This window comes from Manis javanica, chromosome 5, assembly GCF_040802235.1.
Source record: "Manis javanica isolate MJ-LG chromosome 5, MJ_LKY, whole genome shotgun sequence".
In the NCBI taxonomy this organism is placed as follows: domain Eukaryota; kingdom Metazoa; phylum Chordata; class Mammalia; order Pholidota; family Manidae; genus Manis; species Manis javanica.
The window spans coordinates 103762456-103785136 of record NC_133160.1 but is presented as its reverse complement, the minus strand read 5'-3'; the positions used below and the strand labels follow the sequence as shown (position 1 = coordinate 103785136).

General features: G+C 35.4%; 1 protein-coding gene across 13 annotated transcripts in view; it reads left to right on the top strand.

Moving 5' to 3' along the window:
- Positions 1-22681, top strand: part of ARHGAP24 (Rho GTPase activating protein 24) — a 504620-nt gene that overhangs the window by 413930 nt on the left and 68009 nt on the right. For all 13 annotated transcript variants that reach the window (XM_037021162.2, XM_037021163.2, XM_073237336.1 and 10 more), the window contains one exon: positions 20850-20972. In XM_037021162.2, coding sequence (XP_036877057.2) covers positions 20850-20972 — 123 coding nt within the window. The remainder of the gene's footprint in view (positions 1-20849; positions 20973-22681) is intronic.

Here is a 22681-nt window from a genome sequence, read left to right as displayed (position 1 = left end):
TTTTATGTCACAGAGAATTGCCTTCGTTTTTAACTTGCTGTTACTCCTTGATGTTGAAACAGGAGATGTACTAAGAAACTTACAGTGATTTGTTTCTTGTCAGGATCCATTATGAAAACCCAAGAGGCCAAAGGCAACTGACAAGACCCTGGAAACCATAGAAATCTCCTTTCTCTTGGTCCAATTACCAATCACACACAGTAGTAGACATGGTAGAACATTTGATGGGCAGCCAGATTTTTACATGGTGTTTTAGAATCCTAAACGTAATAATGTATTTGAAAACTTGAGTCAGATCAATAACGTTTAAGTGATAGTATGTCTTCTTGAAAGGCAAATTTTATTTATTCAGAAAGGAGCTTGAGAACATACATGGGAAGGCAATTACGCTGAATATTTACCAGTTGCTTTAACACTATTGTAGCACTGCTTCTTTAAGAATGGTCAGTTTGCACCCAAGGAGTGATTTGTTTGCCAAACAGAAAGTAAATATTGAATGTAACCTTACTAAGCAGAAGAGGTGGTTCATTCTATAGGCAATCTATTTACCAAACTATAAACGACATTTGTGCTATACTGATTGAACCCTATTCTTCAGAAAGTATTTTGTATGTAACATTTCCATTGTGGTAAAGGTGCCTAAAGATATTTAAAACCTCTGTAAACTCAAGACAGTGCACAGGTAAACAACTGAAGCCTATTGGTCTGTCTAATTTAGAGATTATGAAATTTTCTTTCTCAGAAAGTTTGGTTTCCACATAGTCACATTGAATGGGTCTAGTGCCTTCACACTTCTACATTCCAATGCGGGCTGGTACAACACCATAGTTCCCTGTCTCAAATAACCTTCCAGCTCTTAGGGGGCCACTCATTTTTAAGGTTGGATGAGAGAAGAAAATAAAACCTCCATGGTCTGGTAACCATGGTCTAGTGATAACGGATTGTCCTTATTTGTAACATGTTCCCCCTTGGGCTAGGTCACAGATCGGTTTTTAAAAAGCCCATCAGTATTGTCTGGAACAGAATGCAAGCAAAGCCAGTCAAATGTGACAAGAGTTTTGAAATTTGATGAAAACTTAAACTTTCTAAGTGAAAATGATCAGGGCTTTGGTGAAGGGTTTAATTTCTCTGTCCTATATCCCAGTTTAGTTTTATTTTTCTCCAGTACACAGGTTATGTTTATGTATGCTTTACAATAATCAACTGAGGGTGTAATTGAGGGTTTATTGAAAAATATTTCTCCTCTGATTTATTTATTTATTGAAAAGAAAAAAAACATTGTGTTTAATTTTTTTCTTAAATAATAAACTTTGCATACGTCTAAACTCTGTGAGAGAGGGGAGCAGGGTCAAAGAATTTTTCTAATTAACTGAACCCTTTGCTCTTTGGTCAGAAGCATCTAAAATCTAAAATCTTCTGATAGGTGCTGGATCTGTGGCAATGCTAAGAGCACTGGCATGTATTAGATTTGATTTTACTGTCGCTGGGCTATTACAAATTAAAACTGAGCTTTTAATTTTTTTTTCTTTTGCAATACTGGAAACACCTTTATGTTGATTCTAATATTCTTTTGTGATTTTTATATTCATAATTTTATTTCAAAACCTACTTAATATGATGTCAGTTTTTTGGATGTACTCTTTTTATTGAAGCATAGTCAATATACAGTATTATATTGGTTTCAAGTATACAAATTAGTGATTCCACAGTTAACTGCACTATTAAATGCTCATCCCAGGTAGTGTAATTACTATCTGTCAACACAGAAAGATGTTACAAAATTATTGACTTTATTCTCTGTGCTGTACTTTCATCCCCATGACTAATTTGTACTATGATTGAGATTTTAAGCCTCTTTATCCCCATCACCTACTTCACCCATCTACCCCAACCGCTCCCCCACAGGAAACCACCAGTCTTCTCAGTGTCTATGAATCTATCGCTGTTTTGTCCATTTTGTTTTGTTTTGTTTTTAGATTCCACATTTAAGTGAAATCATACAGTATTTGTCTTTCTCCCCTGACTTACTGCAACTGCAATGTGCAACTGCAAGACTTACAGTTGCTTATAGTTTGGAACATTCTTTAAACACACACACACACACATAAAAATTACCTTACAAGCTTTTTAAAAACTATGAATTTCTAGGCTATTTCCTCAGAGATTCTGATTCACTTGATCTTAATTGGGCCCAGACACACCAGTTGTTCAAAACTCTCTCCCAGATGATTTTTATGTACACTGTAGGCATTAGTGTGTATAGTGACTGGCATAAAAGAGCAGTATTTCTCAAGATACATTTCATTAAACACAAATCCCTTGAAATGATTTGCAAAGAAAAGTTTCCATAGTCAAGCTTGTGAGAGATCCTCTGCATATTATCCTTTCTTGGAGTTTGTTGGAACACTTCTAAATATTAAGACTCTAAGAAGTCCTGCAGAAAAGAAACTTGCTTTATTTGGTTTAACATGTAGTTTCTCAGATATTTCTGATCCTGGATAACATTTTAATCACATGGTATCTCTTATCAGACCATGAAACCTATTTTCTCCAGAATGTCCTTTGAGAAATGCTACTAAATGAAACTTGGCAAGATCCAAACCATTATTTACATCAGTACTGCTTTTAAGTGCAATATGATTGTGACATCTTTGAGAATGTGCAACTTTCAAAGTGACAGAATTATTTTATCTTTGTTTAGACATACAAATGGAATACTTCCATTGCCTAACATGATATCTAAAAATTATGCTAAAAATTCACACTATTTTTTGTATGATTTGTTTCCTTATTGTATGAAACGATCAGGAAGAAAGCAAATAGATGATAGATATAGATAGATAGATAGATAGATAGATAGATAGATAGATAGATAGATAGATAGATAGATAGATAGATAGATAGATATAGATGATAGATAGATAAATAGATAGATAGATAGATAGATAGATAGATAGATAGATAGATAGATAGATAGATAGATAGATAGATAGATAAAGTGATTCATTGCAGTGGTTTAGGTGGCAGCTTCTCTGAAAGGATGAATGGTTCTTTGAAGCTAAACTACTCAAAGTGCTCTTGTCACCTTATTATTAATTATCTATTAAATTGAAGTTTGCAAGCAAATACATTTTGTTGGTGAGTGATCTTTTCACTTCACAAAGCTTTATGAACAAACTGGTAAAAAAAACAAAAACAAATTATAAATGCTTAATTATTGCCTTTAATTGCAGAACCAGATGTAAAATTATGCTCAGGAGTCAGGGGATGAGGAATTTGTCAAATTAGTTACTTGATTTTTTCAGTTACAGTAATATGCTGAAAGAAGTTCGAATTATATTAAATTTGCATTTTCCTCCATTAAGAAAAATATTAGAAGATTACTGAGTCTGTAGACAGAGTTACAGTCACAAGGCTAAGAAAGGAAGCATTTCTAAAGCATTGCAAAATGTTATCAAATCAGGAAGGCAAAGAATTGTTAGTTTTACCTTCCAGAAAAAAGGAGAAAAGAGGGTGATTTGTTAACCAGCATCTTTTCAGGTCATGTGAGCCAGTGACTAAGTCAGGCACATTATATATATGACCTCACTTGAGCAGGAGAAATTTTCTTCAGATCCTCTTATACTTAAGAAAAGATTACCTATTGTTTGGGGTAATTAAAAAAAAAGTTGTGATAATGAACTTGTACCTGCTGCATCTTTAGTCATACTATATGCTCCCTTTCCCCAATCTTCTTCCTTCACCTGCCCCATCCTTTCTTATTCTAATTCTTTCTTCATTTTGAGAAATTGCTTCTGTGCTCTTCACCCTGCGAGTTTCATTGAAAACACTAAGTGAATGAAAAACCACGCTTCCACGTAGTGTGTGTGCAAAGATGCTCTTGTGTTTGCTTTCCACTGAACATCAGTCTTCTTCCTGAGCTTATGGTGCACATGACTCATCATTGCACCTAATTCACAAATACATACCCAGAGCATTTTACCTTAATTACAGTGATAGGACGGCCACCCGAAGCTATTAATTTTCACCTCATACTTCCTGTAGCAAACAAAATAAAACTTCATATGCTTGGTTTCAAGTATGTAGATTTGAAATTGTGTACTTGGGTTACTTTTCACATTTGATTCACCTTGCTTGACTTCATGACACTGTCCCCCGGGTGCCAATTATTACACTGAACATCTGCCAGGGAGGAGCCAGAATAAGGCCATCAGCTCATTTGGCACCAAGGTCTCTGCTAAGCTGTATTTAACCTGGTGCTAGAGGCCAAAGACATTGTTTAGTCTGGGAACTGTATTATATGCAGGAGCCTTAAAGAGAAAACGTGCAGGGTTTTTTTCTTTCTCATTCTTCTCACAATAGAAAGATAATGGAAACCTATCACAATTATTTCAGAATTATGGCAACCACTACTAGCGTACCAAATGCACATTCATGGGTTTTCCCAGCATATGAAAACCCATCGTTCAGATAAGGGAGCTGTTTATATCACTCTTGTTTCTCAGAGTCAAATAAATGATGACAACTATGTTATCTGGGAAGCAGGGGGTGTGCTCACTTGGTAGAAGGGGAGGTTTAGAAAGAAGGTACTAGTTGGGGTTGATAATACTCAAACTAACAAGGTCAAGATCAGTAACAGTGATACTGGGACCTAAGACAAAGGGGAAAAAATCAGTAATTGAGATTCTGTCTTTATTTTGACATTTTGTTCACTGTGAAATTTTGTTAATTAAAAAATGTTATTAATATATCATTTATCTTGATTACTACTTCATATAAGAAAATAATAGATCTCCAAGTTTCAGCATTAGTAGTATTTGAGAATTTTTAGTGCATAATATTGGGCATTAAAATTATCAGCATCATTGGAAGTCAATAATAGAGTGATCCCCAATGAAAATTTCATGAAGAGAGGGGTAAGAGGTGTGTGACTGAGCTAATAAAATCTGTTATCACCTATGTTTAAACAGGAGCTGGTATCCAAGGCAGATTTTCCTCACCCACTAGCACAGTCTAATCTTTAAGAATCAGAGAGACATTTTTATTATTTCTATTTTAAATAAGGGAGAAGGTTTAAGTTCTGACTGGAGGGCACACATTGGTGAAAAAGGAGACTGAATATGCAAAGAACTGACTGCCTTTTATTCATATTCATTATAGAAACAAAATGAATAGAAAAAAAGTATATCTGATTTGAAAGAAATCCTGCTTGCTCAGATATCTTGCTATGAAATAAGGACTCAGCCTTGGCCTAATGCTGAGCTCCTATATTGGATTTTCAAATTACCACTTTGCTCCTCTGTAGCTGTTAATATATTCTTAGTGCTAATATATTTCTAGGTTCTAAGAAAAAGGGAGAGTTCCTTTCTGTCCAGCTTATCATTTGGCATTCCAATAACTGCCAGTGTAAAATTGGAGAGCAAAACAAATCTAGTTTATTTTAACATTTACTGTATTTAAATGTTCAATGTAGTTTTCTCACTTGAATCACTTTATGAAACCCATGTAGACAGATACAGATTAATTTTGTTAAATCAAGTGTTATCTTGATATTTATCATTTATCAAGGACCCTGTGCTTTATGCTCTTTTTGAAATTGCTCTCCTGAATGATTTCAACACTATATATTTTCTCTTCTCTATTAGCTCATATGCAAATGAGTTCCTGTCTGACACATTATTACTAGCAAAGGTGTACATGCATGTGAGCATGTGTATGTATGAGTGTATGTATGTGTTTGTATGTAGATATATGTGTGTATAAGTATGTTTGTGTGTGTATACGCCAAAATGCTCCTACTCTTATTGGGATTAGAAACTTGAGATTCGTATACTTGTTAATTTCCCTTCCTAAAGAGCACACTACTTTTGAACAAGAACTGTAACTTAGCCATCTTTGCTCTTAACTAGTTTAGTACCTGCCAAGTAGTGTTGCTCAAGATGAACTCATCCACAAAGTGATATCTTATTGCTATTCTTTCTGTGCCGTGGATTGTCTAAAAATGGAGCATTTATTTACAAAGAATGAGCCTAGAAAAAAATGGCAATATACAGGAAGAGATAAAGAAGGCTCAGGAAAATGGGAGGAAAGAAAACTTTCTTATGCGGCCTGGAGGACTTCTCAGACCTTAGACATAAGCTGGAGGAAGTCCAGAGCATATGGGTGCCTATTCCATCTGAGCTTAACATCACCAGAGACATCTGAGCCAGGTCTTCAAGCACACTGAACCTCACATGGACTTAAATTCCTCCCCACTTGCAGTACCACTTCAAGTTTAAGACTTTATCAGAAGACTTTTCGAGTTCCCCTGCCTTCAGAACACTCTTCCTGTTAATGTAAATTAAAATTTATTCTTACTTTCTTAATAAATGACATACCTTATTCTTTGTATCATAAATGGTGGCACTGACTGTTTAGTTCATGCTTTCTTTATAACTGTCTTCATTTCATGTTTTGTCTTTAACAAGTTCATGAAGTCCTAGAGGAGAGAGCACATCATAAATCCTTTTTGTACTCCTCACAGTGTTGTTGGCAGTCCTGAAAGCATATAAAATTTAAGTAAAGGTGGCGTAAACTAATTGTAGGTTTATTATGTTTTTCCTGTGCCCTGAAATTACTACATATCTAGACTTTTAGAAATGAGGGGAATGTTGTGATTTAAAGGGTAACAAAATGCATTACCTAAATCATAACTCTATTCATCAGAGTCCCAACTAAAAAAGGTGACATACTCAAATCAGGATAATTTGAAGAAGTTTCTGTACAAAGGTATGATTTACAAAAATGAGGTGGTTATAGGGGGTTACAAACAATAGTGAAATAGCCTGGGTCTAATAATAATCAAGGAGCTTTTCCCATCTGAAGTCTAGGGGACAATGGCAGAGAAGGCTTACTAGAACTTGGAGAAAGAGTGCCATGTAGAAAAGTATCCCAGAGAGTCGTGATTTTTGGTCCAGTACAGAGCCAACCCGGTGGGGGAATCAGGAAGTAAGCAAGCTGTTGTCATGCCTCGCCCTCCTTCCTATCTCCTACCATGGCTGCCTACCGACCACACCGGGGGGAACTGGGAAGGATGGGCACGCTCTGCTAGCATCAGCACGAGTTTGTCTTCTTGGGCAGCGAGCTGGGTGGAAAGTTGCAGCATGTATCTGAAGGGGCACCTGGAAGCTACCTGGCACATTATCTCTTATACAACCTGCCCTGATACTTGAAAATTTATACTACTAAGGACACTATTTTCTTAAAACACACATATATTTGAATTCAGTAAGTCAAGTGCCTATACAATGCTGCTATACTATAATTACAAAATGATGTTATATGTGCTGTACCAGAGATAGGTACAAATTGTCAGAAGAGTCAGGGGCAGGGGCCAATTTTACTTGAATCAGCATGGCTTCTCATTTGGGTAAGGTCCTTAAAGATCCCGGTGAAGAAATGAAGAAGGAAGTGCTAAGCAGGGAGTACAAGGGGAGTCATGAAAAAGCATAGGGTAACTTTGAAGAGACAAAGAATAATGGGGAAAGAAATTTGGCTTTTGGAGTTAAACTGAAACCTGTTCAAACTCCAAATGTCATTGATCAGCTATGTGATACTGGGAAATGAACAGAACCTCTCTGTTACTCAATTTTATCATCTGTAAAACAGGCACAGTAATTCTACCTCACAGGTTACTTGCACTGATTAAATGAGGTAATATATCAAAAGTACCAAAAATTATGTCCAGTTCTTAGGACCATTATCTTTAGACTCAGAAACTGTTACTTCCAAATACTCATTCTAGGCTACAAAGTAGTAATTTGTCATTAGACTAAGAAACTTTAGATAAAAAGGCAAACAAACAACAAAGTAACTTTCTAAATTGGAGTCATGAAAATTTTTGTCCTGGGTGGTGGATCACTTCTAATAGTCAATCAGCAATCCCACCATCTTCCTTTTATGGTCCTTCTTCACTGGCATCTCATATTGATACTGAATAATTTCCCCCATCTTTGCTCATGTGTTACTTTGCAATATGGTGTAAGCTATCAGAAGGTCTTCCCTGCATGGACTGCCATATGTTACAGGTCCATATAAAAGATAAATAAGTAATGACTTTGAATGAATGGAGCAACATAATTCTCCAGTTCTCTGTTCATTTATTCAAGAAATACCTTTGACCAACTATTTGAGTTATTTCCTTAGTCTTGCTTTCTTCACATCTCCTGAGTAGGGCCTGGTTTTCCATTAACTAAATTACTGAATTTGCAAACTTTGAGATGTTCATTGTATCTATTGAAGTAACCTTGATTTAATCTTTCTTTTGACTACAAAATATTCTTCTTCCATAATAAAAGAAAAGATCAGAATAGAAACATGCTATTACATCTTTGATGGCCTTCTTATATTGTATTTGGAAGAATATTTTGTTATTTCTCATTGGTTGATTTTTAGGAATCTTGACTTTAGTTCAGCCAGATTTAGGTTGATAACTGTGTGTGAATCAGTGTGTGCTCCCAAACAGCAACTGATTTACTGACTTTGAATACCACTGCATACGTCTGTGGGTACTCATTAAATGTTAATTAATGATAATACACTGAGTTGAATTGACTTGTAGATTCTGACTGATTACTCTAAAATTTTAGATTATGAGATGCACAGCATCAATCTATCAGCCAGGAAAATCAAATTTTAATTCATTGCATGTGTCTAGACAATTTTAGAAATTTTCTAAGATTCAGGAGCTTTAGGAATTCAAAGAAGTAGATTTTTGTACAGCAACGAAAAATAATATTTAATGAAAAAGTAAATACAATATAATAAGTTCTAACAGCTTTTTCTAGGAACTTTACCTGGCCTTTCTCTTTAATTTTAAAAAGTTTTCATTTGGACTCACTTATCCAAGTTCATGTAAAGGCTAGGTGATTTTTTATTTTTTTATGTCTAGTGTATTTGCTAATAAGTGGATAACTATGAGAACTTGGAACATCTTGTTGCCCAAAGTGGATGCTATACTTCTCTTTGCTAAGGACAGTCACCATTTTTTTAAGATTTTGGAAGTAGTTGCAGATTATTTTGAGAAGTAGGAAGGAATTACTGAACTATTTTAAGTGCTTTTCAACTTTGATAGTTTTCATTTGCTACAAGCAATTTTAAACATATGGCTCCATAATTACTTTTTTAACTGCCTGAAAATGTTGTTAGGAGTGATAGTTTTAAGGGAGAATTTCAGATTTTCATCTATATGCTTACTTAATATTTTCTAAAATTTTTAAATTAACTTTTTTAAAAGCCCAAGAAAACCCCTCCATAATAACTCTGATATAATTAGCCAGATTGACTCTAATTTGGAGCAAAAAAGAAAGGGGGTTAATATTTCAGTAAGATGAATTTGATATGTTTTGAAGCATTAAAATTAATTTGTGTCCATTATGGTTCTTGTTTTTAATTATCTAAAGGGGGCTTTTTGTTAGGCAAACACTCCTAAATACTACTTGCATTTAAATTAGTACTCCATTAATTAAAGATACAGAATCCTAGAATTTTCTGAGCCTTAAATTCCATTTTCAGTTTTCTTTGTTTTATTTGTAAATTTAGTAAATTTTCTGTTATGATTACAACATAACGTATTTGCTTTGGGTTAGAGCTCACTTAACCTATGACTATGACAATTTAGACTTCCCTAAATATTTAAACAGTTTTTGCACTAATTGAAATCCCTCAGTCATTTTACACCATAATAACATATTTAATTCTCCTAAGCACTTTTGTCACCTTCCAAGGCAGATGCAGAGACCTACCAAAATCCTTCCAAGCATGTACTGAGTACTTACCAACCTCTTCTGTCCAAACATTTAGTTGTCATAACTATTTTTAAAAATTCAAAAAGTCACTTACATTAGTTGAATTCTGCACACACACACACCCTACTTGGTTTTATACCACTGGTAAATGTATAACCATTTACACTGAAGCAATTTTACAACCCCTTTTAATAATAATTTTTCCTATCCAGCTTAGTAACCCTGATTGTATGTATGGTTGTGTCTTGCCAATGAGTTTCAGCCCTTTGCAAGTTCGCTATGGATTCAGTGTGACCAAAGAAAATGACATCAAAACGTTCTTGGGGTGAAAAGGTTATACCCAACTTTATTCCAGGTGGCAGGTCAAGTCACTAAAATCCCATTCACTCAGAGTGAGTCTGCATGCAGCAAGCCGGTTTCTGCCTCTGGGCCCCACTGTCTGCACAGCCGTCCTCTGGGCCTCTGTCCTTGGCATTGCCACCACTCCAGCCTCTGCTCTGCTCTCCTGCAGCTTTACAGCCCTGCCACCATTTTGCACCCAGAGCACTGGGCAGAGCTCTTTTTATAGAGTCAACAGTCATGTATTGCCCACAGGTGTGCAGTGAGCTAGTCAACCACAGCCAGGTGAGAATCCTGACCACAGGAACTCGCATTTTATCCGCAGTTATTATATTGATGATACTGAAAATTGATGGACTAACTCATCAGAAGTAGTGAAAAATTTGAATTCTAGAAATTTTGAAAAGAAATTCAGCATTTTAAATTGTTTAAGAAATGTCTAAGACTGAATTAGGAAGTCTTGCCTACAAGGAGTCATGTTTCAAGAAACAGGTCAAATAATCTGTAAGCAGCCTCAATGAAATTAAGTTCGTGTATTCATAAGTGATTATTTTTAAAGAAATACCCCTAAAATGATTCATATAATCAGTAGAATTAAAAAGAGAGAGTCTGTTAGCCCTCCTGACAATGTTAATCATTCTAAATCAGAACTGCAGAGTTTTAGATTAAGAAGCACATATACAGCAGCACTCTTTATTAGAACTTCTATATCTGTCAACAATTGGGGGGGAAAATGTGACTTTCTGACCCCCTACTCCTTCTTTTGGGTCTTGGAATTATTTATAATTAGAATGAGACTGTTGGGTGAGACTCCTAACTCCAGACATAGGTTGAAGAATTAACAGAGTGAACATACAATCTTTCAACATTTATTGAGGATACAACTTGCACTGGAGGAAATCATAGTGTGTAATGTGTTTATTTCCAGCAAGATATTCACAAGTATCCCTGTGGAAGGATTCCATTACTAGTGGAAGTGATCATAGTCATGAAACACAAATGTTCTTGTTAGTGTTAGATTTTGGACACTTTATACAAATGTGTGCTCTGTGAAGCAGTGTGCCTTTACATAAAAGGCAGGGTTCAAATTCTAGACCCCAAGATGAATTTTACATCTCTCCTTCCAAACATATACATTAGAGCTCATGGAACCCAGCAAATCCAGACATAAACTGTGGGAGACAAAGCGCAATGGGAAAAACAAAGCTGTTTTGATTACAGAGTTAACTTCAATTGCTTGAGAGAACGAAATTTAAACTGAAACCAAGAGGTTTTTCTTAATTTTACACTATTAAAATGATGACTAGTTATCATTTGTTGAATGGAATAATTTAATTTTGAGCTATGTAGCATAGTATTTTATTTTAAAATATCAGTTCTTTTGTATATACTAAAATACATTCTGTAACACAGCTGTAAAATTGGATAATTAGTATCTGTGGCAATTAAAGTTAATGGATTATGCTATAAAGAAACTTGTTCCAGTTAAATTAAGTAACCAGAAATCTCCTATTGAGCAAATAATAAAAACTGCATTCAAATATATAAAATTTAACTTTAAAAAATGACTTATGAACTTAACCCCATTCCTACCTATTTTGCCCCCAGCAGAGCTATGAAGAAAAGCTGTTCCTTTTCTTTCAATGATCCTCTTGTGGATGTTTTGAATATTTTTAAAGTAACAGACTTTGGGGAGATATCAGTTATATTAATTGTCAGACCTTAATAAAGATTCTGAGAAGAGTGAAAAATTTGAGCAAAGCTTTAAAGCAATGTGGATGAGTCTTTGTGGATAAAGTGAAGGTTCCTGTGGCCAGGATTCTCACCTGGCCCTGGTCGGCTAGCTCACTACACACATGTGGGCAATACATTGTATTGAGTCTATACAAAGAGCTCTGCCCAGAGCTCTGGGTGACACGGTGGCACTGCTGCAAGGCTGCAGGAGAGCAGAGATGAGACTGGAGTGGTGGCAGCACCGAGGACTGAAACCGAGATGGCTGTGGGGGTTAAGAGGCTGAGTCAGAGACCATCTTGCTGCATGCAGCCTCTGAGTGGATGGGATTCTAGTGATTGACTTGCCACCATGGGAATAAAGCCAGGTATAAACCCTTTCACCCAAGAGGGTGAGGCAGACAAAGAAATGTTTCTTTGGTTTCATTGAATCCATAGTGAACTTGCCCAGGGCTGAAACCATTGAAAAAACAGTTTTTAAGGCTACTCTCTCCTGCATCATCAATTTTGCTCTGTCCAGTGAATAATTCCCATAAGCATATAACATTCTGTAATATTTCTCATCTTAACTCCCCTTGTCCCACAAATCCCCTACCAACCTGTTACTTCCCCATTTCTCTGCTCCCCTATATAGGGTAAAATGCCAAGAAGAACTCTCTATACTGGCTGTTACTGTTTTCTCTCTTTCATAATCGTATGAACACATTCTGATGATAATTCGATTTGTTGCTGATCCAGTAGATTTTCCAAGGTCACCAGCAACCTTCATGTTGCCTAATCCGATGCCCTTCATTTTCTCTAATCTAGTGGTCTGTACTCACTTAGTCCTTATTTTATTTATTTAACCTCTCAACAGCACTTGACTCACCTGATCACCTTCTTCACTCAGCCTGTCTTGTTTCTCTCCCTACCTTACTTGGCGACTCCTTCTCAATCTACTTTGTTGATTCTTCTTCCTTTTCTTAATCTCTCAATAGTGGAGCTCACTTGAACTTCATTTTCTCTATTCTGGCTATTCCCTGGGGTCCTCATCCAGTTCCATGTTTTTAAATACTGTCATTTCATTGACTTTCAAATATATCTTCAGTTCAGACTTTGCTCCTGAGCTACAGACTTTGTTTTGGTCACTGCTATATTCTCAGAACCTAGAAGAGTGCCTGGCACAGTACAGGTGCTCAATAAAAATGGGTTGGGCACATGAGCGAATGCCCTGCTTTACCTCCTAGAGTAATTGTAAAAATCAAATGAATCAAGGGATATAAAAGTAATTTGTAAACTATTAATCAGCTACAATTATTATTCATGAAGATTTCTATTATTAAAGAATGACAAAATGAGTGGGGGTGAGGGAATTTTACATGTAGATTCCAACATTCTAATCTAGATCTTCAAAAGTGGCATGCCTCTCCAAATTCAGTGTTCTATTTCACTCATCAAACTCTGGGGATCAGGAAAAGAGGCATAATGAATCTGTATTCAAATGCAAAAAGTAGTTCTAATGTTTGCTGTGATAAAGGTGTGGTTTCATTACTGCATGAGTCCAACAAAGGTACTAGATTCAGTAATCCCAACTAGAATGACATAATCTTTGCAAAACTAGTTGCAGAGTGTTAACCATTTACAAAGTGAAAAAGCAATTAGGTAAGTTATAGGATCCATAGCTTTAAAGCTTAGTACTTTATGGCTCAATGGCTGTCACTGAAAGAATCAGATACGGATACGAGCTAATAGGATGGATGTGGCTGAAGTACATGAACTCTAAAATGTATAGCCTCTGCCTGTTAGACAAATTCTCTAAGAGTAGTAGTTCTCAAACTTCAGAAGTCTTCAGAATTTTCTGACAGGCATCTTAAAACACAGAGTGCTGGGTCCCACCACCACAGTTCTGATTCAGGTGGTTTGAGCTTGGGCCCAAGAATTTACAATTCTAACAAGTTCCCAGCTCTTCTTACCCTCCTGGATAGATACACTGTGTTTTCATCTCACTTTGAGAAACACTACAATAGAGGGTTTATAGCCATGTTCATGGGGAGCATAAACTTCAAAATTAATTCCAAAACATTTCTCCCAAATTTTCCTCAATATTCTACTCATCATTTGTGCCATTAAGGAATCTCCTAACAGAAAAATGAATTAGTTTTAGATTTATGCAAAAATAAAGTCTCTGCCTTGCCTCTTTGACTATGAACAGTATTCCATTTGCTACAAGTTGTAGATCGTTGCATCAAGACTTTCTTTCCCTTGTGAATTTGGTCTGTATCATTGCCAGAGGAACACTGATCTGAATATACATCTCATCTGTTCCCCTTGCCTGCCTTCTATATCAATCAGATAAAACTTTGAATCCTTTGAACACCCCCAAACTAAGCCAGGACAAGTTAGAAAAGGACATAAATTCTAGATACCCTGCCTCTGCCAAGGAAATGTTCCAGCATTATTTCTCAGAAATTTCAATCAGAAGAATTTAGTTAGATGTAGAGAAGGAAATAACTAGATTCTGAGCCTCTGACATAAATGAAAATCAAAATATGTTGTTGAACTTAAAATAAGATCCTATTTCAGATTCAGTATGATCTGGAAAACAGATACTCAAAATACAATAAATTATATCATTTTTATAGTTAATACACTCTGCACAAATAGTAGGTTTTTTAAAAGAATGAGTCCAAAAAATGTGAAAGATCAGTGGAAATATAAACTATGCCTACTTGAGGTTTAAAACATTTTCTTAGTCATTTAAAAGAGAATGAATCACAACTGGACTTTAAAAAACATGACCAATATGAAAATCAATATTTACTGGAAAAAATAAATTAATAGCTACTTTCTTACAAAAGGTTTTTGTTTATAAATATATTCAGAATATTTGTCCAAAGGTAAGCTACTGTCCTTCATTTTAAAGGCTTCAAATTATAAATATTCAATTTATTAAAAACTTTAGGAATAAAAGTTATTATTCATGGCAATAACAATATCAACAAACTATACTATGTGCCAAGCACTATTCCAAGTATTTTATGGCGTTATTTATGCAATGAATTCACGATAACGCTGTGGGGTAGGTGCTCTTCACATCCACAGTTAGAGATGAGGGATGTCACAGCTAGTCAACACCTAATTTGAAACTTGAGAAGTCTGGCTTCACTGTCTGGACTCTTAACCATTTTTCGGCACTTTATAAGCACATATTTGTTTCTATAATTCGATGCAGGCAGCACTTTTGCTACCATATTCACATTTTTAGACATTTTTTGTAGTAAAGTTTGAGGAAAAATAAGTCAGAAGTAACTTGTATGGAATTTTTAGGTCAATGTTTTCTGTGACTGTAGCCAAGGAGACAGACTCCCAACAAATCATTTCTAAATGTAATTGTCAGAAATCTACCATAATCATAAATACCGATCAATCTACAATTGTTTAAGAAGTGTGCCTTTATAGCTGCTTTCATCTTAAATATGTAAAACAGTATTGCAAAGCACTCATGAAGTTAAAATCTAGCATTAATTTTACTACGATGCAAGATAACACTTAGTGATGTATTTGTTTGTGTGGTACTGACTACAGACTACAGCCAGAAAATAATGGTTACTGCTATTAGGACATTAATTCTCATTTTCTGAGTAGGGGTTTTAAACTATTCAAATCTCATTATAGAATCGTGCAACCATTCTCTTGACAAAATGCACTGAGATTTTGCCCTTTTTATATTTTTGAAATTAACCTTTAAGAAAGAAATACTTGGAAAAAATTTGATTAGCAAAGCATACCACGACTTAATTTTCAGATAACAAGGTCTCCATAGTACACAAAACAATCTGAAAAAATTAAATGTGATATTGAATGTGAGGCCATTTTGCTCTCTGGCCTTATGCTGTAAATTACATTCTGTTTTTTTATTTTGTTGCTGCATACTAAGAGGTGATAGTATCCAAGGAAGCCTATAATTTGTAGCTAGTACTTAACATAAACTCTGGTTGTTTTCCAAGTATCAGTCTCAATAAAAAGGAAGAAATGTTCTTCCATCTCAGTAATTATCCACTGATAAGCTTCAGAATTTACTTTGTATCTTGTAATTTTCATTAGAGTTCTATTACCAAGAAAGATCCAGACGAAATTTTGAGGAAAGTAATGCTTAAAACAAAGAGACTTTTAGTTGTATGAGTGAAAGTTAATAACCCTACTTAGAACATTAAAATATTTTTCTATAAGCTATAATAAAATGAATAGTACAATGGGTCTGATCTAGTTTTGACCTGATTGATAATTGGGAATGAGGAAATAGTTTGCCCTTGGAATTATGAACAGTATCAGAGGCACTCACTGAGATGCCCTCAGGCCTGTACCATGAACTCTGCTTGGAAAAGAACCCAAATATCTGCGACCGGAGTTTCCCTTCAGCAGTTTGTTTTAAAATACAAATGGAAACAAATAACTCTCTTTAATCTTTAAAAGTTCGTTTATTTGAGATGACACACATATAAATACTTCGCTTGTGAATGAATAGTCGTTTTGTTTTTCAGTTCGTAACTTTGACAATTTACAATTAGTTTTCTCCAAGGGAAAAAAATAACAAAAATCTACTTTGGTGACTACTTTTGGAAATTTCCACACAATGAATTCAGTAAAATACTTATTTAAATATATGTATATTGTAAAAGGTAATGCACCTAATAGTAGCGGTCTCTTTAAACCCTGGCAAAGTCCTAGTTAAGTCATGTAGTCTGCAGTTTGAGCAACACTGATCTCCTATGCCAAATCTTCCTTTGAGGATGTACTTGGGGATCAGTAACTTGGGAAAGAGGGAGACGAGGTTAGAGGTAAGCTGATGAGCTTTCAGAGTGAACAATTTAAGCAGCACTGAGTGAGATAATTACCTTGCAGTTCACCTTGGCTTTTTATTGATCAGTGCTTTCAGGACCATACAATGCCTATCATTTGTTCTTTTCAATAATGTTTTTTTCCTCTCCCTATAAAATGATGCATGATACAGCATTTATAATAATGCCTGTGTTTTGTAACAATGTGATTGAGCATCTGGAAAATACAGAAAAGTACAAAAATATAGGAAAACATTTTCCCACTCTTGGCATCCAAAGTACAACCACTGTTAAAATTATTATGTACTTCTCTCTAGTGTCTTTTTTGTCTGATTTCTACCTGTGTGAAAATTGAGATAATAGCATATATCAAATTTGTATATTTCCTTTTATGTAATACAAATTCATGTTAATAAATATTCTTTGAAATCCTTTTTTAGTGACTGCCTCATAAGGAATATTAGCCATATTTCCATAAGCAATGAGCATGTACATCCTGGAATACCATTTCCAATATTTTTTAAAGATTTTTAAATATTCTTTGCAGTTATTCATGGAAAATATTATCCTTTAAATTGTTATTTTGTAATTATTAAAGGAGTAGAACTTTTCATATGGTCAGCAGAAATTTGCATTTCTTCTTTTAAGTTAACTGCATTTACTTGAATGTAGATTTCATTAATGTACTTTATTTTCAGACTTAGATTTTTCTTATTCTGCCAAATCCATTGTTTTTCTTCATCTACTTTTTAGTTTTTGCAAAAGTTAATTATGTCAAGAATTAATTTTATTTCAATGAATCTATTTTATTTCTGGAAAAGAAAAATTTTAATCAAATGCAAATAAACAAAACCCCAATGAAAGGTACACATACTTTCAATTATATATAAACAAATAAAACTGAATAATATGACCAACTCAGTTAGTTAACTTAAAATCACAAATGCTTAAAGTGTTAACACTACCACTAGAGCATTGTGACCAACCGGAGTTAATATCTAGGTTTATATAATTTACTGATGCAATGTGTCCTTTAAAATGTGTGCAAATCCACCATCATCTAAAGTAATATTGAAAAATAAAGATAAAACCATATAGGTATTTATGTTGAGGAAGAACTTATGCATGGAGAATGTAAACTAGCTTCAATACATCATCATATCATACACACACATATACATTCTTTTATGAGGATTGAAGATAACTATGACCCTCACTCCATGATAATTAGGTCTTAAGGCAACTTCTGAAGATTTTATTTTTTGAAAGAATTTTAGATTCACAAATAGTTAAATAGAGCATTAAGCCCCATTAAGGATTAACAAAGAGAGTGACATTTGATCTGCGTGGTTGGAAGTCAAGACTGAGTTTATTTATTTATCAAATCATACATTTAATAAATTGTTTTTGAGCCCCTTCAATTGCAAGATGTAGTAGCAGGCTCTTAGAACTGAAGGGTGATGAATCGGAACAGATGGTGTGTCCAGTGAGCAATCACATATGTTTAGTATAGAGTGTCTATTTCATATAGTGTCTATATAAGTGTCTCCAATTGTTTTAATGACATTCCTAGCAATGAGTCTATATTTCTACCGAGACTTGTAGAAAGTTTTTCTTAAATTTTACCCCCTTTCTTGCAAATGCATGGAGGAATCAAGATCTGTATCCATGGGTGAAATTCACAGATGGAATTTCATATCTGTGATTGGCAGCCTAAATGAGATTCAGGGTCAGACATACGGCACCACCGGCAGAGACGGAGAATCAAATGAAAAGTCAGGGGATAATGGCCAGCTGTGCTTATCATTCTCTGTTTTTTCCCTGCCTTCATACAGAAACACACAGCAGCTGTCACTCATTCTCATTACTAGGGCTGTTTCTGCCTGGGCTGGGAGTGACACAGCAGGATATTGCTGTCTGAATTGCTAAGCATCCTTCAGGCAAATACAATAATTAAAATATTCTGATTTCAAAATGGTAAAATTTTTTGGCCCAGTACTGTGTTATAAGTGGATCAGAATACAGAATAAATTTTTAGAGCCATGCCATACCAAAGGAAGCATCTTTTTCTTTGTCATTTAGTTATTTCTGCCACTTATATGCTATATAGCTATGCATATGCATTAACAATATGTGGCATATATTTACATACATGTATAGCATGCAATTTTAATGTGCATTGATTATGTATCAAAGAAAAATCTCCCTTTAAAAAATATTTGTGTATATGTACCATTGACTAAATGTTTCCATGCACTTACTAGACATAGTATCTCTAAGGTCAAATTAAATGTAATACATCCTTTTTGCATTTGTATGTTTGGGAGGCAGTTAAATGAGACTGAATATTTATAGAATTTCTCTGTAAGCCTAACTTTATTTCAACTAATTATCACAAAAATGTACAATAGAGGTGGTTTTAGTGTATCTAAAGCATGGTTAGAGACACTGAGTTTCCAGAACTTATGTAATTTCCCAGAAGTTAAACAGCCAAAAAAGAGCTCCAATTACAGTTTCACTGGGCTTTTTCTGGTTCCTGAATCTCTACTTTATCAGATAACAAAGTTGCATAAAGTAATGATTGACCTAGGATAGACCTAGAGGTGTAAGAGGGTCATTTTTCCCCAAATAGTGAGATGTTCTTTGTAAGGTGAGAAGGCTAGTCTTGTTTATTCAAGAAATTTGTAAACATTAAGAAACTTTATGATTTGATGTGCTCTCTCAGCCCCTCCCCTGCTCCCATCCAGTTATATTAAAATGTACACCAATTCTAGTTGTTAATCTGGTTGGTTTAAAGTTATTTTACTCTCAACTTTCATGTGGTCTACAAATTTACACCAATGGTAGAATAGTTGTATTGCTCAACCTAGGGCATTTATATAGAACTCAGAGGTCACAGACCCAAATGCCTGTAGATTTCAGAGCTATGTGCAAATTCGGTTGGATGTGAAAGATAGGGAATGGTGGAGTTTGGTGTGAATTGGAGCCTGCAAGCTCCTCAGAAAGGCATTCAGATCCACTTACAAACAACAACCTCTTAACCAAACACAACACTTGGATATGAATTAACTCAGCCCAAGACTGCAAGTTCACAACACATAGTGAAAATTAAATTTGATAGATGATTTGAGCACCTCAGAAGTTAGTGTAATACTAACATAGTTTCAGAATTTAGTTAAATATTCCATTTCCTTAATTATTCCTTCTGTGAACATCATTCTAATTGTTTTCCTAGAGAGTGAAGCAATGCAGTCACTGATACTTGTCTTTAGAAATACTTCTTTAAACATAAAATAAGGAGTAAGGAGAACCTTGCCCTAACACCTATTTCAAGGTCACGTATGTTTTGTAAATGAGAAAACTCCATCACCAGGGAATTGTAAAATTGCTATAAAAGATTTCTAAGAACTTAAATCATATGCAACAGAAGCATAACCCTTTGAAATTGATATTAGAGATTATAAAGGTTTTAAAGTGTGTGGGGTGCTCTTTGGGGGGGAAGATAAGGAACCCCCAAGCTTCTGCATGGAGGCACTGCCAGGTCTTCCTCAAGTCACCCTTTGGTGAGGAGCCACGTCAGGGGTTGATTTGGCTTGGGTCTTCTTTCCTTCTGTTCATTTGCCCCCCTGAAGGTGTGATCTTGGGGAAGAGGCTTTGGCTCCCAGGGCAGAGCAGTGGCAGACCTATTGGTCACAAGGTTTATATGCAGCTCTTTTCCCTTTCCTGGAATTGCCCTGTTCACCCACTATGTCCTGGTGGCCTCACCGCCTGTGCACGAAGCACTACCAGGCATTCAGTATTCACTTCAGATGAAAATCCAGGCCCTGCAGATCACTTCTCCATCTTTCGTTTTGCTTTGCTAGTTCTCCCTGTTCAGCAATGTGGTGTGAATAGATTGGATTATGGGTTAATGCAGGCCTATTGGTCGTTGCTGGGACCGAAAGGCAGGCTTTGTTTGGAGAATAGCGTGTGTTTAGCTTCCTCCTGGAAACATAAGAGCCTTTCCTTTTTAAGCAGGTTTTTTTTCATGTGAAATGATGATCAATATTTCCAATTGTTTGGGTGGAGCCCAATACTGTTGCATTCGGCCCGGTGTGTGCTTCAGGAGGCCCCGAGGCGGCGGCTGATGGGCATTCTTGGGCTGAGTGCACATTCAGGCATTACTGTCTTCTTACAGGAGGCGATCGGGATCGCATGACAGCAAATCATGAGAGCTACCTCCTTATGGCGAGCACCCAGAATGATATGGAGGACTGGGTGAAGTCCATCCGCCGAGTCATATGGGGACCTTTTGGAGGAGGTAAGTATATTTAAAATCACAGAAAAACAGAAAGCCAAACCTGTTTATCTTTCCCCACCAGCTGATGTTCCTACCAGCTCCTATTTCCAAATGGATGACTGTTAAAACAAATAGTAAACTATTCCGCATATTGATAGACACATAGCTAACTCCTAAAAGTTTAATTTAAACCAGGTATCATTAATAAACAGCTGTCTACCATGAATGTCTTGAATTATGAAAAGAAATGATATTTTTCTTTTATTTTGCATTTTTCCGTTTCACTAACAATAAACAATTATGGGGACAATACTATAAATTTAGATTAGTTAAGAACATGCAGATATGGGGCAATAAGAAATGTTTGAGTAATTTTGTAAGGGATTATAGCCCCCAGATGTTCAATGGTATCAAAGAGGAATGGCAAAGCTTTGGATGAGATTCTGATGATTATTAAAACTTAAAAAAAAATTGTTTGTGATAGACAAGTGTTTGTGTACTTGATAATAAGTTTTTTAAAAATCTGAGTGAATACGGTATTGAAAATAGACTATATGAAGAATCAATTAAGTGGTGCTGTGAATAGAACTAAAAGGAGGAAGAAAAGGTAGAAGATGTGATCTTTATCTATCAAGGAATATAAAACAGAATGATATAATTATTTGAAGCAAAAATTCAGTCAATGGAACCAAAAAATAAGGACTCAAAAATATTTGTCTATAACCAACATGTAATCCAAAAATGTAAAAGCCTACTTATTTTATGTTTGGATTGATGATGTAAAGTAAATGTATTAAATCAAATTCATATTGAGTAAGCCAATTAAAATTCCTATATTTATTATATATTCTATTTTGTGTATTGTTAGTACCCTGAATTCAGAAATGAATTTTTCTTTCATTAACATATCAGATGCTTCTTAGGCTGACTCAGCTCTGTACATTTTAGAACAGCTTCAAAAATTTTAGTTTACAAAGTTGAGAAGTTAGATTTAAGTTAAAAGAGTAACCATTCATTAAAGACATGGTGATATTTTACCAGATGAATGATATAGTCTGCACATTGTGTTTTAGCACTATCTTCTGTTAGGGAAGGGGGAGCTTCCTAACCAGGGTGACCATTCATCCAGATTTACCTGGTAACCACCTGGTTTATGACTGCTGTCCCAGGTTATTGATAGTGCTACCTTTCACTTTCACTGTGTCCTAGTTTGGGTGACAACTTACATGATCACCCTATTCATAGAAAACACTTGAAAAGGCCTGTGGACTGAGATCCCTACCCACAGCCTTAGCAGGGGATTCCTCTTGATTGTTCATGAGAGACACAAATGCAACTGTTAGAGATTTCCTGGTGCCTCCTGGTGCCTCCAGGGCCAAGGGTTTGTGGGGGTCCTGAGGATGTATCTTTAAAAAGTTCCTGTCATTTCTAAAGACCCCCTTTTCCCCTTTGTTATCAAATTTCTGGGGCTTCTCAGTTTAGGAAGATCCTTAGTATCTGCTGAAGAAGGTATTTTTACTGAAGGATTATTTCCATCAATTGTGCTGTTTTCTCCCTTTCCTGCTCTTCCATCAGGTCTTTTCTCAAGAAACCTGAATGAGATACAATTAGCTTTACCAAATCAGTGGCCACAGGAGGTTCTGCCAGCACAGGAGTCTCAGATGTTATCCCAGTGCAACTAGGCAAGAGCTGTATATGAATCTTCAAATTTATGAACCTGGAAGAGATAT